This window comes from Trichomycterus rosablanca, chromosome 11, assembly GCF_030014385.1.
Source record: "Trichomycterus rosablanca isolate fTriRos1 chromosome 11, fTriRos1.hap1, whole genome shotgun sequence".
In the NCBI taxonomy this organism is placed as follows: domain Eukaryota; kingdom Metazoa; phylum Chordata; class Actinopteri; order Siluriformes; family Trichomycteridae; genus Trichomycterus; species Trichomycterus rosablanca.
This window is the reverse complement of record NC_085998.1, coordinates 9,079,415-9,105,057: the sequence shown is the minus strand read 5'-3', so window position 1 is coordinate 9,105,057 and position 25,643 is coordinate 9,079,415. Positions and strand designations below refer to the sequence as shown.

At 40.5% G+C, this 25,643-nt stretch overlaps 1 protein-coding gene across 1 annotated transcript in view; it reads right to left on the bottom strand.

Annotated features, from left to right (window-relative positions):
- The window catches only part of cep126 (centrosomal protein 126), a 31,292-nt gene continuing 5,649 nt past the window's right edge, over window positions 1-25,643 (bottom strand). The window contains exons 4-13 of the mRNA XM_063005031.1: window positions 21,885-21,987; window positions 21,532-21,786; window positions 20,249-20,252; window positions 17,037-18,828; window positions 13,883-14,056; window positions 13,576-13,688; window positions 11,325-11,382; window positions 5,040-5,198; window positions 1,545-1,609; window positions 1-331 (exon numbers count right to left, since the gene is read on the bottom strand). Coding sequence (XP_062861101.1) covers window positions 239-331; window positions 1,545-1,609; window positions 5,040-5,198; window positions 11,325-11,382; window positions 13,576-13,688; window positions 13,883-14,056; window positions 17,037-18,828; window positions 20,249-20,252; window positions 21,532-21,786; window positions 21,885-21,987 — 2,816 coding nt within the window. The 3' untranslated portion in view covers window positions 1-238. The remainder of the gene's footprint in view (window positions 332-1,544; window positions 1,610-5,039; window positions 5,199-11,324; window positions 11,383-13,575; window positions 13,689-13,882; window positions 14,057-17,036; window positions 18,829-20,248; window positions 20,253-21,531; window positions 21,787-21,884; window positions 21,988-25,643) is intronic.

Here is a 25,643-nt window from a genome sequence, read left to right as displayed (position 1 = left end):
TGGCTAATCAGTGTATAAATATATATATTTAAAACTACATGAACATATTGTTTAAACTTATGAGTCAGAGGGACTGAACCCTGACCTCTATAACTCAGGTGAGTGTGTGGGTGCAGCAGCATTTGAAGCACCTCTAACTGTGGTTTGGTTCAGTTGGAAGGTAAAGTGATAAAGTGCTTTTCAGAAAAGATTAAGTGTTCTGTGAGACTGGGATAAAAGTGCATTTTGGGAGCTTCAGTCAGTAACGTCTGTTGGAGCGGGAGCGGCTGTCGGCTGAAACTGCGTGGTACCTACGCAGAGTGGCACACGAAGCCTTGCCAGTCTGGGGAGACTGGTTTTACAGGAAGAGAGAGAAAGAAAGAGACAAAGAAATTGAGTTTTTAGGAAGGATTGCACATTCCATCACACCACGTAAAAAACAAACAAGTACAAAATGGACTTTCAGTCTTAATCTACTGAAGGGTTAAATGTGTAAACAATCAAATTTAGTAACACCAGCAAAAAATGGACTGGACTGCATCCATGAAATAGATAGGATAGGATAAAACGCTACTGAGATTTAAAAATTCTTATTATTCAAACAATCACACTCTAAAATCAATATATGTCAAATAAAAAATAAATACATTAATAATTAAATATTTAAATTTAATTTCATTCATTAAAATTTTTATTTCACTCATAATTTTATGATAAAAACCAAAAATGGGAAAACAGAGCATCTAAGATTTCAAACATGTTAACATGTCTTAACATTTATCAGACCTAAATAAATTCCACATTTAAAATAGGGGAAGAGAGTAAACAAACAAGCTGCTCTGACAGGTAAATGTACTGAGTTAAAGGTTGTTTGCATGAGCATACAATAAAGCTCTGAATTAAATAATGTAATCTGCATAGAAAACAGTTCATACAATACTGATATACAGTGCAAACCATACAGAGACCAGTCCTGGGTACTTCTGTAGTGCAATTTTAATGGAAAAAGCATTTGAACTCACTCATATGTGTATACTAGAATTTAAAGGAGACATACAGTATGCTGCCGTTAAGGTGACGTCTTTTTATCTGGGAGGACGATAATTATTTAATAAGACAATGACAGGAATCATTGTGCTCAAGCTACAACAGCATGGCTACACAGACACAGTGTGTAAGTGCTTGACTGACCTGTCTGCAGTCCAGAAGCAAGAATGGACAAGCAAGAACTTTCACTTGCAAAACTGCAACAATTAGTATAACCAGTTCCCAATCCATTAAAATGTCTGATTTAGAGGTACGGTAATGGAACACAGCTCTGTCCCAACTTGTTTGGACTGTATTGTTGGCATTGAATTCTAAATTTGTTTATATTTACAAAATAGAAAGATCAGTGAAATCATTGGAAATCTTTTCTTTGTACTTTTAGCAGCTCAAAAAAAGGTTAAGAGAATGAACAAATCACAGCTCTTTTTATAGCATTACATTCCATTTTATGTCCCAACTGTTCTGGAAATGGGAATTTGTGCATATTAGTTAATAAAGTAGTGCTTTAGAGTACATACATATGCAGAGTCCAAGGCAATGTGACCCTTCAGTGCTGTGTTTCTTGCAGCCACATCTTGCACATCTGGTCAAGAGAGATATAAACTGAATGTTATAATAATTACAGTTATATACATTATTTTTAATTGATTAATGAATGTAAAACTTTGTTATATTAATTTAAACACTATGTTTACTTAATATAACATATGGCATACAGACTGGATGGCCAAAAGTGTGGTCACCAGTCCTAATTATTGACTTCAAGTATTTCAGCCACACCCATTGCTAATAGATGTGTAAAACAATTATATAAAATAAATAATATGCTTTCAACCTCCATCAGATTTATTAAGACATTGTGTGACAAGTCCGGTCTGAAGGAACTCCAGTGGCCTGTACAAAGCCCTGACCTTAACTCTATTACACCTTTGGGGTTAATTCTTATGTTGACTGTAAACCAGGTCTTTAATTATCAGTGTGTGGCTTCACTTATGCTCTTTTGACTGAAAGGGCAGAAAATCCCACAGACATACTCCAAAATGTGGAAAAATCTGATGCTATTATAGCTGCCAAAGGGGTGGTTAACTTTAATTTAATGCCTATAATTTTTTTGAATATCCAACAAGATCAGGGTTGGGTGTCCACATACTTTTGGCAAACATAGGACACACACTGTAGTAGATTCTTAAGTATTGGATAACAAAATCCAAAACGATAGAAATGTATTTATGACATATATTCGTTTATTTCCATGTTTTACTACTGCTTTATCCGGGTCAGAGTCACGGGAGGTCCGGTTTCCACAGTTGCACTGGGTGTAATGCAGTAAAACACCCCGGACAGGACACCAATCCATCAGTAGGCCTTAGCTATCCAACATTCAGACACAGTCAATCATGTCTGTATGGAGACGACCAACCGGCCGATAGCACCACTAGGATTAGGGATTCAAAACTAGAGGTAGTGGGTTAGGGCACCACCTGAGAGGTTTTTGCTATTTAAAACAGCTTACAGCAGCTAAACACGTATCCATTCATTCTGTTCTAAAGAAAATGAGCATTCGCTAGGCAGAAGAAAAACACTTTACAGTTGCCTTTGAAGTTGACAGACGTCTCATCTGTGACCCAAAAATGTCACATGTAATTATTTTTCAGTTCTGTAATTATCACACTGACAAAGATTTTAAATGGATTACATTCATTAAAAGTATATTTTAAAGACACTATGCTTACACGAGAGATCTTCAAAAAGCACTTTTATATTTTGGATGGAGACGGTGAGGGCAGGAGGAGCAGTAATTAGTCGTGTCTGAGAGACAGAGAGAGAGCTTATAATAGAATTTAGCACCATCTGATTTCCACCTTTCATGTGATGAAATTGACAGCAATGCCACCACAACCCTGACCAGGATAAAACTGAATGAACACCCAGGGCCAGTTCAGAGCATCAATCCAGTTACTGGTTTGTTTTTTGGATTTGCTAAGTAATCAGAGTACTTAGACCAAATGCACTTGCTTTATTTTCCTGTACACTATTGGTGACACCTTTTTGGTCGCTCAAAGAAGCTTTAAGGGGAAGAACATTTTCATGTGATGATGTGAAAGCAGAGGTGCAGCAGTGGCTACGCGCTCAACCAAAAACATTTTTTGCTGATGGCATTACGATGGCAGTTGGGACGACGCTGGGAAAATGCATCGGAAGGAGACTGTGTAGAAAAGTGATGTCATTTGTTTTTAATAAATTCTTAATAAATAGAGTTTAAAAAAGTGCGTACGATGTTACAATGACATACACCAAGAGAAAGTGGACACCTGATCATGAGCTTGCTAGACATCCTATTCCAAAAGCATATGCATTAATATGGACCCCCCAATTTGTGGCTATAGTCAAATACTAACGTTGGATGAGAAGGACTGCCTTGTAATTAACTTTCCAATTCATCTCAATGCTTTTTAGTAAGGTCAGGATCAGGGCACTGTGCAAGTCACTGGAGTTCCTTTACACCAAACTCATCAAACCTTGTCTTAACGGACCTTGCTTTGTGCATAGGAGCATCCCGGAGCTCAGTAATCCTGAAACAGGAAAGGACCTTCCCTAAACTCCTGGCACAAAGTTTAGTTTTTAGAACCACCTTAAAATTGATTTTATGCACCTGTCATCAATGGGTGTGGCTTAAACCCTTGAGGTGGAGGAAGAGGGTTCACATAGTGTTTCTTTAATTTAATTAATTAATTAAATTTAATTTACTGACCTTTAGTCACTGCTATATTTTTGTCATGGTCAAGAACATCTAGTCATATTGCAGAACATCACACACACACACACACACACACAATGATTTAGTTACCAACACCTCGTGGTTAAGCGGCACGGTGACACAGCTGGTCAATCAATGACCTGTGTATGACTTGGGTCTCACCTATGGCAACTGTTCCACATGTCCCTCCAGTGACTGTAGGCTTCCTGTAGGTTCCTAATACCTTCCAAAATGTAGACTGGCTGATTTGAATTGACCAAAGGTGTGAGTAAGTCAATGACTAAATGTGAGTGATGTCCTACAATTGATTTACCCTGTCCAAGATTTATTTTTGTCTTGCACCCAGTGTTTCCACTGACACCAAAGCCACCACAACCCTGACCAGGATAAAACTGAATGAACACCCAGGGCCAGTTCAGAGCATCAATCCAGTTACTGGTTTGTTTTCCGGATGTGTAAAGCAAATGCACTTGCTTTATTTTCCTGTACATTTTGGTGACCACCTTTAGTCTGCCATCTCATTGGATGTGAAGGGTGTAGGCTAGCACAGCGTTTTTTAAACTTTTTTCAATCAACCCACATTTTGCCCATAATTTTTCCCCAACAACACAAGCAAAGCATCAAAATGAAACACAAAATGAAATATACTTAATTATTAAAAATGGTGGCAATCTGGTCCCACTGTGGTTTACAAGCTGTAACGTAAAGCCTCCACAAGGGGTGTTTGTGTACAAGTTAATTTTGTGTTTATATGCCTGTTAAAATTTGTTTATTTCATTATTTTTATTATTTTTCTCAGCACCCTTTTCTCTGGCTCGCGACCTTTGAAAAACCATGGGCTAGCACACGCCCCCTCTGACTTGCATAAAAATGCATCTTTAGAGTGGCCAGTGGCAGATTTAGACAGTCTGAGCTATGCTACTCTTCCACAGGAGGTGAATCCACATCCAGCCTCCCCTTCCCAGCCAGGCTGGTGGGCAAATGTATCATTGTAATTCACATAAAAAGCTTTATTTTTGACTGTGACCGCATGATCTCTGTCTTTCTAATGCTGAGCTTGTGCAGTTTCATGACTGATGCTGACGTGTCGCATCCAAAACAAATTCGTTTTGCCCTGTCGGTTTACCCCTCTGTGTCATCGTTAGGTCATGGATTGAGCTGTAGTTTCTGACTCAGGACAGAGTACAAAATGTACAAAGTATTTATAACTCACGGCCTGTCTGAACAAGTTGTGTTTATAAGTGATGTAGCTTACACTGCAGGCGATGGTTGAGCCTGTCGAGTGATTGCAGGAGTTTTTGTTCCTCCAGGGAGAGAGCAGAAATGCCTCTCTGTGACTGTGTGAACGCTGAACCTCTTTGCTGCCGAGGAGAGTCTACAGCTACCTGATCATCACCGTCCATCACCACTGAGCCTTAACAACAACATCAGAGCTAATTAGGTAAATCAGAAAGTTCAGAAGTGATGTGAGAAAGTAATAACCCCCTTCTGATTGCCTCTGTTACTGCCCATTTGTCACAATTAATATTTTCTAATAATATCATCGCTGACCTGCCAGAGCTCTTTAAAAATGAATCATATTCTTCATAAATGAGCAATGGCTCCCCATCCAGGGTATTCCCTCCTTACTCTCAGTGACCCTGACCACGATAAAGCAGCCGATGAAAATGAAATTCAGTAAATAAAAATGATGTTGAAGGAATGTATTTACATTTTCGGCACTTAGCAGACGCTTTTATCCAAAGCGACTTACAGTACTGTGACAGCATATTGTCTAAGCAATTAAAGGTTAAGGGCCTTGCTTAAGGGCCCAACAGTGGCAACCTGTCAGTGGTGGGGCTTGAACCAGCAACCTTTCTGTTACTAGTCCAATACCTTAACCACTGCCCTATTCACACATACAGTGTATCACAAAAGTGAGTACACCCCTCACATTTCTGCAGATATTTAAGTATATCTTTTCATGGGACAACACTGACAAAATGACACTTTGACACAATGAAAAGTAGTCTGTGTGCAGCTTATATAACAGTGTAAATTTATTCTTCCCTCAAAATAACTCAATATACAGCCATTAATGTCTAAACCACCGGCAACAAAAGTGAGTACACCCCTAAGAGACTACACCCCTAAATGTCCAAATTGAGCACTGCTTGTCATTTTCCCTCCAAAATGTCATGTGACTCGTTAGTGTTACTAGGTCTCAGGTGTGCATAGGGAGCAGGTGTGTTTAATTTAGTAGTACAGCTCTCACACTCTCTCATACTGGTCACTGAAAGTTCCAACATGGCACCTCATGGCAAAGAACTCTCTGAGGATCTTAAAAGACGAATTGTTGCGCTACATGAAGATGGCCAAAGCTACAAGAAGATTGCCAACACCCTGAAACTGAGCTGCAGCACAGTGGCCAAGATCATCCAGCGTTTTAAAAGAGCAGGGTCCACTCAGAACAGACCTCGCGTTGGTCGTCCAAAGAAGCTGAGTGCACGTGCTCAGCGTCACATCCAACTGCTGTCTTTGAAAGATAGGCGCAGGAGTGCTGTCAGCATTGCTGCAGAGATTGAAAAGGTGGGGGGTCAGCCTGTCAGTGCTCAGACCATACGCCGCACACTACATCAAATTGGTCTGCATGGCTGTCACCCCAGAAGGAAGCCTCTTCTGAAGTCTCTACACAAGAAAGCCCGCAAACAGTTTGCTGAACATGTCAACAAAGGACATGGATTACTGGAACCATGTCCTATGGTCTGATGAGACCAAGATTAATTTGTTTGGTTCAGATGGTCTCAAGCATGTGTGGCGGCAATCAGGTGAGGAGTACAAAGATAAGTGTGTCATGCCTACAGTCAAGCATGGTGGTGGGAATGCCATGGTCTGGGGCTGCATGAGTGCAGCAGGTGTTGGGGAGTTACATTTCATTGAGGGACACATGAACTCCAATATGTACTGTGAAATACTGAAGCAGAGCATGATCCCCTCCCTCCGGAAACTGGGTCGCAGGGCAGTGTTCCAGCATGATAATGACCCCAAACACACCTCTAAGACGACCACTGCTTTATTGAAGAGGCTGAGGGTAAAGGTGATGGACTGGCCAAGCATGTCTCCAGACCTAAACCCAATAGAACATCTTTGGGGCATCCTCAAGCGGAAGGTGGAGGAGCGCAAAGTCTCGAATATCCGCCAGCTCCGTGATGTCGTCATGGAGGAGTGGAAAAGCATTCCAGTGGCAACCTGTGAAGCTCTGGTAAACTCCATGCCCAGGAGAGTTAAGGCAGTTCTGGGAAATAATGGTGGCCACATAAAATATTGACACTTCAGGAACTTTCACTTAGGGGTGTACTCACTTTTGTTGCCGGTGGTTTAGACATTAATGGCTGTATATTGAGTTATTTTGAGGGAAGAATAAATTTACACTGTTATACAGTAGTGTTCAAAAAAATAGCAGTGATTTTAAAAAAGTGAATAAAGCACAAAATCATTATAATAACTTTTATTTCCATAAATGCAAATGCACTGAAAATACTACACTTTTAATTCTAAATCAAAACATTAACAACATTTAGCCAGTTTGTGTCAATCCTTTACAGAAAGTTAAGAAAAATGAATATTAGGCTGTTCAAAAAAATAGCAGTGCCAGCATTTTTCTCTAAAAACTCAAAAAATGTATCTATAAACTGAAAATGTTTGAGGTTTCACTTTACTTTAAATTACTGAACTAATATTTAGTGGCATAACAATTGTTTCCAAGATCTGTGTTGCATGGAGTCGACCAACTTCTGGCACCTCTGAACAGGTATTCCAGTCCAGGATGATTAGACTACATTCCACAGTTCTTCTGCAATTTTGGGTTTTGCCTCAAAAAAACGTGTTTCAGATATCAGCCCACAAGTTCTCTATGGGATTGAAGTCAGGGGATTGGGCTGGTCACTCTATTACCTCAATCTTGTTTGTCTGTAACCAAGATGTTTTGGATCATTGTCATGTTAAAACACCCATTTTAAGGGCATTTCTTCTTCGACATAGGGCAACATGATCTCCTCAAGTATTCTGATATATTTAAACTGATCCATGATCCCTCGTATGTGATAAATAGACGTAACACCATGGTATGAGAAACATCCTCATATCATAGTTTTGTACCACCATGCTTTACTGTCTTCACAGTGAACTTTGGCTCGAATTCAGTGCTCGAGGGTCGTCTGACATACTGTCTATGGCCACTTGACCCAAAAAGAACAATTTTGCTTTCACCAGTCCACAAAATGTTGAGCCGTTTTTCTTTGGACCAGTTAATGTGTTCCTTGGCAAATTTGAACCCATTCAGGACACGTCTTTCTCTTAACAACGGGACTTTGCAGGAGTTCTTGCTGGTAAATTGGCTTCACTTAATCATCTTCTGTACTTACTGGTAACTTCAGATGTTCCTTGATCTTTCTGGAGGTGATCATTGGCTGAGCCTTTGCCATTCTGGCTATTCTCTGATCCATTCGAACAGTAGTTCCACGCTTCCTTCTGCATCTTTCAGGTTTTGGTTGTCACTTTAAGGCATTTGAGATCATTTTAGCTGAGCAGCCTATCATTTGCTGCACTTCTCTGTATGTTTTTTCCCTCTAAAATCAACTTTTTAATCAAAGTACACTGTTCATCAGAACAATGTCTGGAACAACCCATTTTACCCAGTATTTCAGAAGGAAATGCGCTATGACCAACCTGTGCAACATTTGCCACCCTCCTACCTTAAATAAGGGCCAAAACTGACACCCGTTCTTCTGCAGAATGAATGACTTCACCAATTGAACTCCTCACTGCTATTATTTTGAACAACCCCCTTTCAATCAATGCTTCGATTACTCAGAATGAGCGGCATGCATGTCCTAATTGTTGGGTTTGTATTGTTTTCATTACTCTACTACACTTTCAAGTAAAATTTTTGCTATGTAGAAATATCACTTCTACTAAAAACTTTGATTTATCAAGTTAATGGTGTTGGACTGCAATTTTTTTGAACACCACTGTATAAGCTGCACACAGACTACTTTTCATTGTGTCAAAGTGTCATTTTGTCAGTGTTGTCCCATGAAAAGATATACTTAAATATCTGCAGAAATGTGAGGGGTGTACTCACTTTTGTGATACACTGTACATATAGTGTATTTTCATTAACTGCTTTATTCTGATCAGGATTGCAGCAGGTCTGATTTTAACAGGTAACACTGGGCACAGTCATGTCTGTGTAGACATCGGCCGGCTGATAGCACTGCTTGGGATTTAAACCCTGCATCCTAGCAGTAGTGGGCTAGTGGACTAAATTTGTTGTGTATTTACTAAAGTTTGCTTTGTGTAATATCATCTTATTTAATGATCTATAGTCAGTGAGTGTGAAAAATACACCGACCAGGCATTACATTATGACCACTGACAGGTGAAGTGAATAACACAGATTATCTCTTCATCATGGCAACTGTTAGTGGGTGGGTTATATTAGGCAGCAAATGAACATTTTATCATCAAAGTTGATGTTAGAAGCAGGAAGAATGGGCAAGCGTAAGGATGTGAGCGAGTTGGATGTGAACGAAAACTGCAGCCCTTGTGGGGTGTTCCCGGTCTGCATTGGTCAGTATCTATCAAAAGTGCTCCAAAGAAAGAACAGTGGGAAACCGGCGACAGGGTCATGGGCGACCAAGGCTCATAGATGCATGTGGGCAGCGAAGGCTAACCCGTGTGGTCTGATCCAACAGACGAGCTACTGTAGCTCAAATTGCTGAAGAAGTTAATGCTGGTTCTGATAGGAAGGTGTCAGAATACACAGTGCAGCACAGTAGAAAGGTGGTCATAATGTTATGCCTGATCGATGTACGTATATGCAATAACAGAGGCAATCAGAAAGGGTGCAAATACTTATTCACACTATTATATACAGTGTATCACAAAAGTGAGTACACCCCTCACATTTCTGCAAATATTTTATTATATCTTTTCATGGGACAACACTATAGAAATAAAACTTGGATATAAGTTAGAGTAGTCAGTGTACAACTTGTATAGCAGTGTAGATTTACTGTCTTCTGAAAATAACTCAACACACAGCCATTAATGTCTAAATGGCTGGCAACATAAGTGAGTACACCCCACAGTGAACATGTCCAAATTGTGCCCAAAGTGTCAATATTTTGTGTGACCACCATTATTATCCAGCACTGCCTTAACCCTCCTGGGCATGGAATTCACCAGAGCTGCACAGGTTGCTACTGGAATCCTCTTCCACTCCTCCGTGATGACATCACAGAGCTGGTGGATGTTAGACACCTTGAACTCCTCCACCTTCCACTTGAGGATGCGCCACAGGTGCTCAATTGGGTTTAGTCCATCACCTTTACCTTCAGCTTCCTCAGCAAGGCAGTTGTCATCTTGGAGGTTGTGTTTGGGGTCGTTATCCTGTTGGAAAACTGCCAGTTTTCGAAGGGAGGGGATCATGCTCTGTTTCAGAATGTCACAGTACATGTTGGAATTCATGTTTCCCTCAATGAACTGCAGCTCCCCAGTGCCAGCAACACTCATGCAGCCCAAGACCATGATGCTACCACCACCATGCTTGACTGTAGGCAAGACACAGTTGTCTTGGTACTTCTCACCAGGGCGCCGCCACACATGCTGGACACCATCTGAGCCAAACAAGTTTATCTTGGTCTCGTCAGACCACAGGGCATTCCAGTAATCCATGTTCTTGGACTGCTTGTCTTCAGCAAACTGTTTGCAGGCTTTCTTGTGCGTCAGCTTCCTTCTGGGATGACGACCATGCAGACCGAGTTGATGCAGTGTGCGGCGTATGGTCTGAGCACTGACAGGCTGACCTCCCACGTCTTCAACCTCTGCAGCAATGCTGGCAGCACTCATGTGTCTATTTTTTAAAGCCAACCTCTGGATATGACGCCGAACACGTGGACTCAACTTCTTTGGTCGACCCTGGCGAAGCCTGTTCCGAGTGGAACCTGTCCTGGAAAACCGCTGTATGACCTTGGCCACCATGCTGTAGCTCAGTTTCAGGGTGTTAGCAATCTTCTTATAGCCCAGGCCATCTTTGTGGAGAGCAACAATTCTATTTCTCACATCCTCAGAGAGTTCTTTGCCATAAGGTGCCATGTTGAATATCCAGTGGCCAGTATGAGAGAATTGTACCCAAAACACCAAATTTAACAGCCCTGCTCCCCATTTACACCTGGGACCTTGACACATGACACCAGGGAGGGACAACGACACATTTGGGCACAATTTGGACATGTTCACTGTGGGGTGTACTCACTTATGTTGCCAGCTATTTAGACATTAATGGCTGTGTGTTGAGTTATTTTCAGAAGACAGTAAATCTACACTGCTATACAAGTTGTACACTGACTACTCTAAGTTATATCCAAGTTTCATGTCTATAGTGTTGTCCCATGAAAAGATATAATGAAATATTTGCAGAAATGTGAGGGGTGTACTCACTTTTGTGATACACTGTATTGTTTACATAAAAAGGACCATGTAGTTTACAGTACAATACCTTGATCAGGCGCCATCTGGTCAGCTTTGTGTAGGTGTCTGTTGATTGGCACTTGGGTCTAAAATTAAAACAATATATATAAGAAAGTTATAATTTAATGTTCTTAGTCCTAACTTTAAATGTGTAGTCAGTGATTTTGCAGTTAGCTACAGTTAGTTGTTTTCAAAATAAAAAATCCAAATGAATACAGCCAGTTCTCCCAAAACACCATCAGCTATGTGAACTGATTTGGCTGGAACGCCTGAATGTAGGTGTAACAATAGAAGCTTTCTGAATTTACAGGCAGCACATGTTAAGTAAGAAAACATGCCCCCTTTTTTTTCTTTCTCTGATCATTTACACCAGCGGTCCCTAACCTTTTTTGCATCACGGACCGGTTTCAAATAAGATATAATTTCTGGCAGGGGCGGTAAGATTTATACTAAAATTATACGCCGTGAAATAGGTATGTGTCAAATGCATCAAGAGGAACAGACAGATGTTATTAAAAGAGAATCCGGTTTTTAAATAAAACATCTTTCAGAGTGTGATTGTCAATAAAACAGAAAAAATTAATTGTTTATTCTTTCTGTGTGGCCCTGTCATATATGACCCTTGAATCAGTACTGGTCCGTGGCCCAGTGGTACACTATATGGACAAAAGTACAGTGGACCCTTGACACAAATTTATGTCGGATGCCCCTCTTGATTTAACCCTCCTTATTTCATTTGGGCTAGGGACTGGCACTGAGAGTGCGCAGTTCAGGAAAGGAACCTTTGGGGGTGACTCTTTCGTCACCACAGTGATTTGAACCCCAGATCTCAGTGCTAGTGGGCTGGAGTATTTTACAACTGCACCACCTGAGCACCTCAGTCAAGAACCACAGTGCATTATCAAAGAACCTTAAATAAAACCGACTATTTTTTTTATAATAGCCTAACAAAACAAGTCATCAGTCATCAGTTATGTCAAAATAGATTTGGAACTGGAACAAAATAAAATGAACAAGACTTTCCAATTACAGGATTATAAACATGAAACACACCCTGCGAGGAGCTGTAAGTGCTTCATCTAGCTCTGCCTCTGTCTTTAAGGATTTACGCAACAGTTCTTTTCCTCTGAGTAAATGATCAGAACACGTCCTTATTTGTCTGAAAAATCAGATTTTATGTTTTCCAAAAATATAAAAACCTGATGGTCATAAAATATACATATAGGAACAGATAATTTAATTTGATGGTCTGGAATGTTCTTTCATGTCACTTAAATTTTTGGCATGGTCTCCTAATTCCTTGCTGGTGGCTATGATTTAGTATAGCTAGAGCTCATAAGAATTATGCTAGTTTAACTGTGATCTTTAAAAAATGCATGTAACAGTTCCATGTACTTTGTATTCGGTGAAGTAGCCACCAACTATAGTAAATTATAATCATTAACATGAAAGGAGGCCAGGCTACAAATTTAAATAAATTATATAAAACTATTTACACCACCAAATAAATAATCCAAGCTGGTTTTTTAAAATGTATTTTCTCCCCATTTTCCTCCTGAATTAGCACAGTCCTCCTCTTCTTGCCCTTGCATTCTGTACAGGCATCTCTTCCGCCAGTCAAGGTCCTTATACAGCGTATGAAGTTTGTTTGTTAGGATTTTAACGTCATGTTTTACACTTTGGTTACATTCATGACAGAAAGGGTAGTTCCTCATTACACTAGGTTCATCAGTTCACAAGGTTATATCGAACACAGTCTTGGACAATTTTGTATCTCCAATTGACCTCACTTGCATGTCTGGACTGTGGGAGGAAACCGGAGCTCCCGGAGGAAACCCACGCAGACACACGGAAACCATGCAAACTCCACACAGAAAGGACCCGGACCGCCCCACCTAGGGATCAAACCCAGGACCTTCTTGCTGTGAGGCGACAGTGCTACCCACTGAGTCACCGTGCCGCCCCACAGCATATGAAGATCCCCACCCACACATAGTCCGGTTGTCCCACCCTAGCAGATATGATAGCCAATTAGTATCTGCTGCAGGCACTGCCAATTATGCCAGCCAGATAGTGCCCAGCCGACAAGTGGCAACGGCGAGTTTCGAACCGAGGAGTTCAGAATCTCTGCGCTGGTGTGCTAGCAGAATATACCGCTGAGCCACCTGGGTCCTGGGTTTTAAATTACCTTTAAAATCACACAAATTCCGAGACTGCTATAAAACATTTGACCCTCTACAAGTGTACATAAATATTTGACCTCAAATGGAATTGAGTACCTGATAAAAAATACAGGGTTTTCTGTCCCCCAGTGCTGCAGCTTGGATTCTCTGACCTTTACTGTTTTTCATCATGTTACCCTGTAGAGCAGGTCTTCTCACTGGACTTCTCACTGGACACAAAAAGAAAAACGCAGAGTTAATCAGATAAAGAATCCTAAAAAGTTCAATTCTAATCTTCTACAATTAGCTTTGTACATTGCTGTGTTAATATCAGAAGCAGGAAACTGATTATGTAGTTCAGCTGGTGGATTGAGAACAGACAAGAGAATCCAGTAAGTGATATTTATAAAAAAAAATAGCTAACCTGTGTCCTTGCTGTTGGAAGAGGAGAATAGAAAGCCACCCATTCTTGCAAGTGCTTTGCCGTTACCGAGTGCGTTATTATCGTTGATGGAAACATGGGACGAATTGGCATGAGATTGAGGCTGAGAGGACAATGCGCCACTGTGAGCCTGGACACTTTGTGGGTCACCCGAATCTAATAAGAGACAGAGATTCTAAATATATATTCTAATATACAGCCTGGTTCAAAAGTCCAGGATGAATAAAATTGAGAGTTCATTATGAGTTTTCTAAACATATACTGGGTCAAAAATATACACACAGTAACTTGGTGGTGTAGATTTTCATTTTGTGCCATGGCCCCCTGATTTCTTGTTAGTAAATATGATTTATTACAGCTGGTGACTTCTCTGTTCCATATAAATAGGGCTAGTTTGACTCCCCATTTGATTAAGACTTGGGCATTACAACGGAAAAGCCTGGCATACTCTGTACCAGGTGTAACTCCTCTAGATGTCTGGACAGGTTGATTCAAACTCAAGAGTTCCTGGACCAGCTTCTAAGCAACTCTAGGTCACAAGTTCATCAGTACAAACAAATGTCTGTAAGTACAAATTAAATGGAAATGTGGTCTTTGTAAACAAAACCAAAACCTTTCCCTCTATGTGGTAATGATATGTGTCTAGACGGTCAGATCCAAGATACCAAAAAACAGATCTATTTGACAGTTGGTCATTGTCTTAAAATTTGCTGTGTGTAAAAAAGACCAAACTAGACAATCGCCACTTTAATCACAAGTTAAATTGAGGTTTGTAAAAGATCACATTGACAAAGAAAAAAACTCGAGAAGAGTTTTGTGATCAGAAGTTTGGATAAACCAAAGATCAAGACTGGGCAACAATGACCGGCGGTATGTTTGGGGTAAAAAAAGTGAGGTATTCAAACCCAACAACACTGCACCCACTGTCAAGCATGGGGTGCTGGTGTGATACTGTGGGCTGTTTTGATCTCAGTGGAACTGGTGCATTGCAGAGAGTGAACTGAGTGATAAAAGAAAGATTGCCTCAAATTCTTCAGTGCAGCCTCAAACCATCAAACCATGAAGCCAAAACATGTCAAAATTGGTTTTGGAAAGACTTAATCAAGCATTTACTACTTTTTTTTTAAATGCATGTGGTGATTGTAAACAATAAGTTTTGTTTTGTATTCTACTAGTCTTTAGTACTTCAGTACTACTAGTACTTCAGATGCTGAAATACTTCAGATTTGTGATGATGTTACAGGTTAAAGTTTCCTTCTTATGATCTACACCGATCAGCCATAACATTAAAACCACCTCCTACACTCACTGTCCATTTTATCAGCTCCACTTACCATATAGAAGCACTTTGTAGTTCTACAATTACTGACTGTAGTCCATCTGTTTCTGTACATACCTTTTTAACCTATTTTCACCCTGTTTTTCAATGGTCAGGACCCCCACAGAGCAGGTATTATTTAGGTGGTGGATCATTCTCAGCACTGCAGTGACACTAACATGGTATGAGTGGATCAGACACAGCAGCGCTGCTGGAGTTTTTAAATACTGTGTCCACTCACTATCCACTCTATTAGACACGCCTACCTAGTTGGTCCACCTTGTAGATGTAAAGTCAAAGACAATCGCTCATCTATTGCTGCTGTTTGAGTCGGTCATCTTCTAGACCTTCATCAGTGGTCACAGGACGCTGCCCACGGGGCGCTGTTGGCTGGATATTTTTGGTTGGTGGACTATTCTCAGTCCGGCAGTGACAGTGAGGTGTTTAAAAACTCCATCAGCGCTGCTGTGTCTGATCCACTCATACCAGCACAACACACACTAACACACCACCACCATGTCAGTGTCACTGCAGTGCTGAGAATGATCAGTCCTACCTAAGAGTTCTCTTGCTTTTTTGTTTTGTATTTTGCCTGAATGTTGACAGTCTTTCTTAAATGATGTTTCTTAATATAATTTCAGAAAGTAAAAATTGTGATTTGGAGTTGCTTTTGTAGCCCTTTCACTAGACCTTTTGTATGTGGAACTGCACATAAGACACACTGAACACAATAGGGCAGTGGTAGCTCAACGATTGAGGTACTGGATTAGCAATCAGTAATTACTGTTGGGCTTCTGAGCAAGGCCCTTAACCCTCAATTGCTCAAACTGTATTCGGTCATAATTATAAATCGCTTTGGGTTAAAGGCGACTGCTAACTGCTGCAAATGTACACCAATCAGGCATAACATTATGACCACCTTCCTAATATTGTGTTGGTCCTCCTTTTGCTGCCAAAACAGTCCTGACCCGACGAGGCATGGACTCCACCCCTGAAGGTGTGCTGTGGTATCTGGCACCAAGATCCATGTGATGTAAAAGAAAACATGATTCATCAGACCAGGCCACCTTCTTCCATTGCTCTGTGGTCCAGTTCCGATTCTCACATGCCCATTGTTGGCGGTTTCGGCGGTGGACAGGGGTCAGCAAGGGCACCCTGACTGGTCTGCGGCTATGCAGCCCCATACACAACAAACTGCGATGCACTGTGTATTCTGACACCTTTCTATCAGAACCAGCATTAACTGTAGCTCGTCTGTTGGATCGGACCACACGGGCCAGCCTTTGCTCCCCACATGCATCAACAAGCCTTGGCCGACCATGACCCTGTCGCCAGTTTACCACTGTTCCTTTCCTTCCCTAGACCACTTCTGATAGATACTGACCACTGCAGACCGGGAACACGCCACAAGAGCTGCACTTTTGGAGATGCTCTGACCCAGTCGTCTAGCCATCACAATTTGGCCCTTGTCAAACTCAAATCCTTACTCTTGATAATTTTTTCTGCTTCTAACACATCAACTTTGAGGATAAAATGTTCACTTGCTGCCTATTATATCCCCCCCACTAACAGATGCCGTGATGAAGAGCTATTCAGTGTTATTCACTTCATCTGTAAGTGGTCATAATGTTATACCTCGTTGGTGTAAATGCAAACATAAGTGTGTATTAGGTCATTTATGTTTGAAAAAAGAGCAAGTAAAGGCGTTCATCTTCAGTAGACTTGTATGAACAGTAATGAGATGTGAATGGAAACACAACAAACACTTGGGAAATGGAAAAGGTTTGATTAATATTGTGTGTAAAATGCAGGCATTACCATCTTTGCTGGCTAAGGCACTTCGAACTCCGTTCCACAGCATTGAGATCTCTTCATCGGTTGGTGTACGATTCAAGCAGATGCCGTTCTGTAGGCCATTTGTGCCTTTACTTGTTTGGCCATTTGCCCCGCAGAGACTGTAGATGCCTTTAGACATGGTCTCATACATGTAGGCATAGGACGGTGGCACTGGAGCTAATACAGAACTTTCATTTGTTTTAAGAATTATTCCTTGAACTACAGGCTGACCTTCTGCATAGTCATTATAAAGATCCTGCTCCACTGCGCAATGTCTTTGACAGTGGGCAGGCTCATTGTTGCTGGCTGTTTTGGCTGCGTACATAGTAGCTGGCACTGAGTTGCCCTCAGATCTGGGAGGAGGACGAGGCACCAGGGTCTTCCCTTGGGTTCTGACCACATTTTGTAATTGACTGGCAGACTGCGTTCTAATCATGGTACCTCTCCTGGCTCTGAAGGAACCGGGAGCTGAGACATTCCTGGTTGAACGTGCCCGGCGAGGAATGCTATAGCCATTCATTCGAGGCACAGTTTTCTGCATCCTGGATGCTTCCTGCATCTCAGATGGTTCCTGCTGCCTGCCTATATCTGACCAGGCCTGTTTGGTTGAGCTGGATCTGGCTGGGCCAGAGTATATCAAATCAGTCTTAGATATTCTTGATGGTATGTTTATATACCCTGAGTGGTTGGACACCTGGTGTTGGTGCACTTGCTGATGTAGTCTGTTTTTAGCTTCTGCCTGCTTGCTTGACTTACCATTTACTTTGTCATCACTTTCTACCCAATCAATATTCACCTCATCAAACCATCGAAGTTTCTTCTTCATGCATTTGTTGCTATCTGGGTCTTTGCCTTTGTTCCTGAGCTCAAGGCTATCCCTAATAGCTTTTGCAATGTCTTTGCTGAATACAAAATGGCCTGGAGTGTAAATAAATTTGGAATCTACATCTCCTAAACACTTGGACTTTGTCTTGAGGATTCCTTTGAGAAACTGCACATTGTTGCTTTTGAAGTCAAGACGGTTTTCCAAAGGTTCTGCTGGTCTCTCTGGTTCCTCTGTCATTTCAGAATGAAGTTTGGTTGCCTTTTCAAGAACTTTGGTACTATCTATACATTGTTCGGTCTTGGTAGACTGGCAGGCAGAAGCTGATTCTGCTTCATCTATGGCTAGATCAAGACCAGTGCAGGAGAAACCTTGTAATAAATTGGAAGAACCATTAAATAAACTGTCTCTGGTTTCCAGAGGAGTTTGTTCCTTCAGCCCCAGCTCTCCCGAATCTATGCAGGACCTTTGGGTAAGACTTAAGAACTCAAGCTGTGTGTTACATGGGGTTGTTTGTGATGTGTAATCTGCATATCCTAAATTATCTGTGAGCGTCTGCTGAGCACTAAGAGTACACTTGATGTTAGAGGTCTTTGAATGCTCTATACCACCGCACTGATCTGCTGTTTCTAAAGGACTCTGGACTCTCCTGTCCTCATCTGTGGATTCATCTTCTCCAGGTGATGGTGATGAGGAGTTAGAAGAACAGAGTTGACTCTGCTGATATAATACCTCCTCCAGGAAGTTTTTTGATGGGCAGGAGTTAGATAATGGGCATAAAAAATTTAGGGGCTTTGATGGTAATGCAGAGCTTCCTTTGGTATCATGGACCTCTGATTGATCCAGAGAGACAGGCTTATTGCTTTGGTCCTGCTGAGGGATCTCATTCTCCAGGCTGTCCAGGCTAGACAGGCTTTCTGCTGGGCTAATGGGAGTGTTGCTGTGCTCGTCCTGAAATCAACACAGAGAGATTAATTATCTAATTATTGTCATTATTGCAACTGACATGATTGTTTACTTTTTGCAATTGAAGACAAAAAGTTTGTGAACCTTTTATGGTGGCATTACATTGTGTAATAATTCAAAAATGTTCAGTATTCAGTCACTATGATAAAAATGTCTAATTTTTAAATATAAATATTGAAAATAACTGCACTCAGTGTTATTACAGAAGATATTGTTATTGGTTGGGGAGATTTTTTAGCGGCAATCTTCCAATTTTACAGAGACACAATTATTAAACAACAAAACTCCTAAAATGCCAAAGCAAACAGCCTAAACATCCCTGTCAGTTCAATTGGCTTAATAATAACAACACTGCTGCACGCACCTACTCATACCAGTATAACACCCACTACCATGTTATTATTGCAATGCTGAGAATGGTTCAGGGGGTTCCATTAGGTTTCCGTCCATTAATAAATGGTGTACAATGGTGTTTTATACAAAGTGTAGAATAGTAATTGTATATAACCACAGTTTACCTGTGTGGTAGATGAATATTATAAAATAATCAGTAAATATATGTATTAGATAGGTGCTAAAATGCTCAGTGAGTGTATATTTGTTACTGATGGTGACTAGACATTGTCACCATTAGTACTGCCATAGGCAGCAGTTGTAGCCTAGTGGTTAAGGTACTGGACTAGCAATCAAAAGGTCACTGGTTCAAGCCCCATCTCTCTCAGGTTGGATCTGTTGGGCCCTTAAGCAAGGCCCCTTTGGATAAAAGCGTCTGCTAAATGCCGTAAATGTATATGTAGACATGAGCCAAGGTTTGACTCTCAGACAATATAATTGGTATGGTTTGAATAAAATAATATTTACACAAGTGTGTACTTGGGGTTAAGTTTAAGTATTGAACACAGAGTATCAGCATTACTAGCCCCAAGGAAAACAAAAAAACCCTGTTCATTTACAAACAGGATTATATCTGCTTGGGTCTGGTCTGAATTATAGGATTATGTTCTGGCTTCTGCCCAGCACAGGTAACATTCCACTGTGTGTGTGTGGTGTGTTTGTGTATGTGCACGTGTGTCTGTATTGTAGATCCTTTCAGGGGCCTCGAGCTTGTTCAGACGATGTTCCGGCGAGCCGTTGCAGGTGGAGCTCAGGGCTAGAATGGAAGTGTCATTTCTTATTTACCAGCTCTTAACATAAACCCCCACACCCACACTCAGGTTTTTTTTACTCAATCACCTGCACACTGTGTTCAACACACACCCACTGCACTGATGCTGTTTGCATAAACTTGTAAAGAAAATGTTTACTTTATAGCCAAAAGTATATGGAGACCCCTACTAATATTTCATGCATGTGTTTAGCTGCACCTTATTGCTATTATAATCCTATTGTAATTTAAAAGAGTCACTGTCCTACAACGCCATCACGGCTATAAATCAGAGAGTCAAATTTTTTCTCTGCTACATCAGTCCTAGTGAACTGTAGATGCTCTTATTGTGAAATGGAAGCATCAAGAAACAACAACAGATCAGACACAAGTGCTAGACTATGCAAACCTGAATGATGAATTTTCCATGGGTTTGTTGGAGAAGGGGTAAATGGCCTAAGGTTGTTTTTCAGATTTGGGCTAGACCCATTAGTTCCTGAGAGAGGGTAATGTTAATGCTTTTACAATGACATTTCAGATCATTACAAGCTTCCAATTCTGTGGGAAGCTATTTGGGAAAGACCCTTTCATGTTCCAGCATGATTGGACCCCTGTGCACTAAGCGAGGTTCATGAGTACATGGTTTGCTGAGTTTGGGAGTGGAGCAGAGGACCTTTAGTGGCCTGTAAAGAGCCCTGACCCCAACTGCAAGCCAACTGAGCCAAGTGACCCCAACTGTTTTTTTGTGAGTCAAAGAAAATTAAGTAAAACCACAAAGCAAATTAATTTAGTGGTGTAGAAAGTTTTATTATGTTTTTTAAGGTTGTGATATGGCCTTCTAAGTCCTTCTTAGTAATTATAATCAGTAATATATTGTGACTTTTTGTGCCCATATAAATAAGGTCAGTCAAATATATCCAGTACAAAAAACCTGGTATAAAAAACAGTGATAGAAAACTCTAATCTTTTCAGTTAAAGGTAATGTTGAGTTTCTTTATGACCTTGGCAAAGGGATTACTGTTCCATGTAATTTTAATGTGTGCATTAACTACTGTCTCCTAACTAGTCCTACCAATATGGGCAAATAAGAAAAATGACAAATTATTTTAAAATTGGAATAAACTGCCCAGGTGGCGCAGCGGGATATTCCGCTAGCACACTAGCGCCAAGTTTCTGAACTCCTCAGTTCGAAACTCGGCGTTACCACCAGACATCTGGCATAGTTGGCAGTGCCTGCAGCAGATACTAATTGGCCATCTTATCTGCAGGGTGGGGGCCGGACTATGTGTGGGGTGGGATCTTCATACGCTGTGTAAGTACCCTGATTGGCGGAAGAGACACCAGAAAGCAGGGGCGAGAATATATATTTATATAAACTGGAATAAACTGAAATCCCAAGACTATGGTGACATGCATGCAAATGTATGTAAACTTTAGACAACATAAATCCTCTTTCTGTACACTACTGCTAAATCCAGCCAAAAATCCAGCCTCCCAAATCAGAACTATCAAGTTTTGAGCATATTAAATATTTTATTTAATACTTAGGAATGTAGAGTCTTCTACAGGATTTGTAATTGCATTGTAACAGTTCCAGATGTACCTGTGTTAGAATCTGCTCATTGTCCTTAAGTGGGGTCTCAGTTTCCTGCAGCTGCTTAAGGAGAAGTTGATTGGTTCTGAAGTCACCCAAGCTTCTATCCTGCATGAGTTTCGTATAGGCCTCAGCTGCAGAGATAGCATGCACGCTCTGAGGACTGCTGAAGCCTCCTGGAGGTTTAGGAGAGGACGTGTAGGTCCTATGTAAAACAACAAAAACAAACAAGCGATTCTCACCATGTGCTTTATTGTAGGTGGACTGAGAAAATATGGTCTAACTAAAATAACATCAACCAACCTGTTGATGGAGGAGAAGAATGTAGAAGGATGAGGGTTCGAGTCTGGGTACCCCTGAATATGACTGAGTGCTTCATCCAGATTAAGCGCATTTTGACCACAGACTAAAACACAACAACAACAACAATTCATCTTCTTCTACTGCTTTATTAGGGCATAAATACACCATGGACAGGACACCAATCTATCTTGGGTCATTACACACTAACCCATTCACTTATACCCATAGGTGATTTTGAGTAGTCAAGCCACCTTTTCAATGTTTTGGGAGGTGGTAGAAAACAAAGGTACCCATGCAGACATGTTAGAACATGCCAAACTTGACCAGGGATAAGGATGAAACCCAGGTTTGCAGGACACTGGTGCTTATTAGCATCTACACTATCTGCTGTGCCACTGATAACTATATAAATAAGTTAAATGAGTTTCATATAAGGCTTCTATAGCACTATTTGCCACTCTGAAGTCAGTAGCTGTGACAGAATACAATGATTATGGATCAGTTCTACCCAAGATGCATCTTTGCACAATATTGCATTTTTGCACCTTACTCTTTTATATCTCTGCTGCTATAAAAAAAACCTATGCTGCTAACTGTATATCAGAGTATGTGTTCTACCTTACTTATCATTTACTCAGTACCATGTACTGGCCAACACTACACTTGTCTCTAGTCTTGTCTCCCTTAATTACTTTTAGATTAGAAATGTCTTTTGCATTTATTATAGGTCTTTGTATTTATTAGACTGTTTTTTATCTGTACTGTGTTTACTGTATTGTCTTGTACATTTTGTTCTGTGTTGCACCCTGGTCCTGGAGGAACATTGTTTCAATTCAGTATGTACTTGTATATAGCTAAAATGACAATAAAGCCTGTCTTGAACTCTCTTGAACTTAAGGTGTTGCACAAAAAGAACAAGAATAGAAGAGTTGCACGGATGCAGCCTTTACAAAACAAGCAGAGTCTTTTTATTTTTTTGGAAAAACTCCCTAATAAAGTGGCAGAAGGTCATGTAAACTCTACCAAGGGATATCAGTCGGAAAACCCAGTTTCTACTGTAAAATATTAGGGTGGTATTAGGTTAGTCTGTTCAGAATGGATTGGAAAAAAAACGGTGTGCAAAATAGCCTTTGTTTTGGTTGCTGTCCTTCAGCTCTGTCTGATCTTGCCCTCTTTTATGTAACATGTGTTGGGTTTCATTTCAATAGTTTACCTTTCAGACAATGTCCTCTTGATTACTTATTATTTAGATTTTGAATACCCTTTATTTTCTTTTTCCTTTATATAATTTAAATGTATATTTTCAAAGCTCTTTTCAAACTTCTCCATTTAAAGGGAAGAAATTTTTTTTCTGGACAGCAATAGGCTTACCATTTGGTTAATTTTCATTAACCATTTGATTAGTGTTCTAGTGTAACAGCATAGTGCTGAGCTCCAGTACCAAACCCAGTGTATATTTTTATGAACATAGCAGTAGCATACATTTACATCGACTATATGGTCTTAATAGTACATAACAATCAGGCACAGCACTGTTATTAACTTTTAGCTATTGCATAGTCATTTCTAATTTCTAGTCTAATACACAGTTTATAGTTATATATATACAGTATATACAGTGTATCACAAAAGTGAGTACACCCCTCACATTTCTGCAAATATTTCATTATATCTTTTCATGGGACAACACTATAGACATGAAACTTGGATATAACTTAGAGTAGTCAGTGTACAGCTTGTATAGCAGTGTAGATTTACTGTCTTCTGAAAATAACTCAACACACAGCCATTAATGTCTAAATAGCTGCCAACATAAGTGAGTACACCCCACAGTGAACATGTCCAAATTGTGCCCAAATGTGTCGTTGTCCCTCCCTGGTGTCATGTGTCAAGGTCCCAGGTGTAAATGGGGAGCAGGGCTGTTAAATTTGGTGTTTTGGGTACAATTCTCTCATACTGGCCACTGGATATTCAACATGGCACCTCATGGCAAAGAACTCTCTGAGGATGTGAGAAATAGAATTGTTGCTCTCCACAAAGATGGCCTGGCTATAAGAAGATTGCTAACACCCTGAAACTGAGCTACAGCATGGTGGCCAAGGTCATACAGCGGTTTTCCAGGACAGGTTCCACTCGGAACAGGCTTCGCCAGGGTCGACCAAAGAAGTTGAGTCCACGTGTTCGGCGTCATATCCAGAGGTTGGCTTTAAAAAATAGACACATGAGTGCTGCCAGCATTGCTGCAGAGGTTGAAGGCGTGGGAGGTCAGCCTGTCAGTGCTCAGACCATACGCCGCACACTGCATCAACTCGGTCTGCATGGTCGTCATCCCAGAAGGAAGCTGACCCACAAGAAAGCCCGCAAACAGTTTGCTGAAGACAAGCAGTCCAAGAACATGGATTACTGGAATGCCCTGTGGTCTGACGAGACCAAGATAAACTTGTTTGGCTCAGATGGTGTCCAGCATGGCTCAGATGGTGTCCGCCCTGGTGAGAAGTACCAAGACAACTGTATCTTGCCTACAGTCAAGCATGGTGGTGGTAGCATCATGGTCTTGGGCTGCATGAGTGTTGCTGGCACTGGGGAGCTGCAGTTCATTGAGGGAAACATGAATTCCAACATGTACTGTGACATTCTGAAACAGAGCATGATCCCCTCCCTTCGAAAACTGGGCCTCATGGCAGTTTTCCAACAGGATAACGACCCCAAACACAACCTCCAAGATGACAACTGCCTTGCTGAGGAAGCTGAAGGTAAAAGTGATGGACTAAACCCAATTGAGCACCTGTGGCGCATCCTCAAGTGGAAGGTGGAGGAGTTCAAGGTGTCTAACATCCACCAGCTCCGTGATGTCATCATGGAGGAGTGGAAGAGGATTCCAGTAGCAACCTGTGCAGCTCTGGTGAATTCCATGCCCAGGAGGGTTAAGGCAGTGCTGGATAATAATGGTGGTCACACAAAATATTGACACTTTGGGCACAATTTGGACATGTTCACTGTGGGGTGTACTCACTTATGTTGCCAGCCATTTAGACATTAATGGCTGTGTGTTAAGTTATTTTCAGAAGACAGTAAATCTACACTGCTATACAAGTTGTACACTGACTACTCTAAGTTATATCCAAGTTTCATGTCTATAGTGTTGTCCCATGAAAAGATATAATAAAATATCTGCAGAAATGTGAGGGGTGTACTCACTTTTGTGATACACTGTATATATATATATATATATATATATATATATATATATAGTTGTGGGGCAGTTGTGGGGCTTGAACCGGCAACCTTCTGATTACTGGTCCAGTACCTTAACCAATAGGCTACATCTGCCCTATATATATATATATATATATATATATATATATATATATATATATATATATATATATATATATATATATATATATATATATATATATATATATATATATATATATATATATATATATATATATATATATATATATATATATATATATATATATATATATATATATATATATATATATATATATATATATATTAGGGCTGTCAAACGATTAAAAAATTTAATCGCGATTAATCTCAGAATTTTATATAGTTAATCGCGATTAATCGCATTAAAAAAAATCTGTGTAAATGTTATAGAAAACAAGGATTTTTAAGTGAAATGTTAACATTAAAATGGTGAACACATTTTATGCTATATGCACTTATGTTGAAAACTGCTGGGACAAGAGAAAACTGTAAAGGGAGTTTTATTCACTCACATACTAGGCA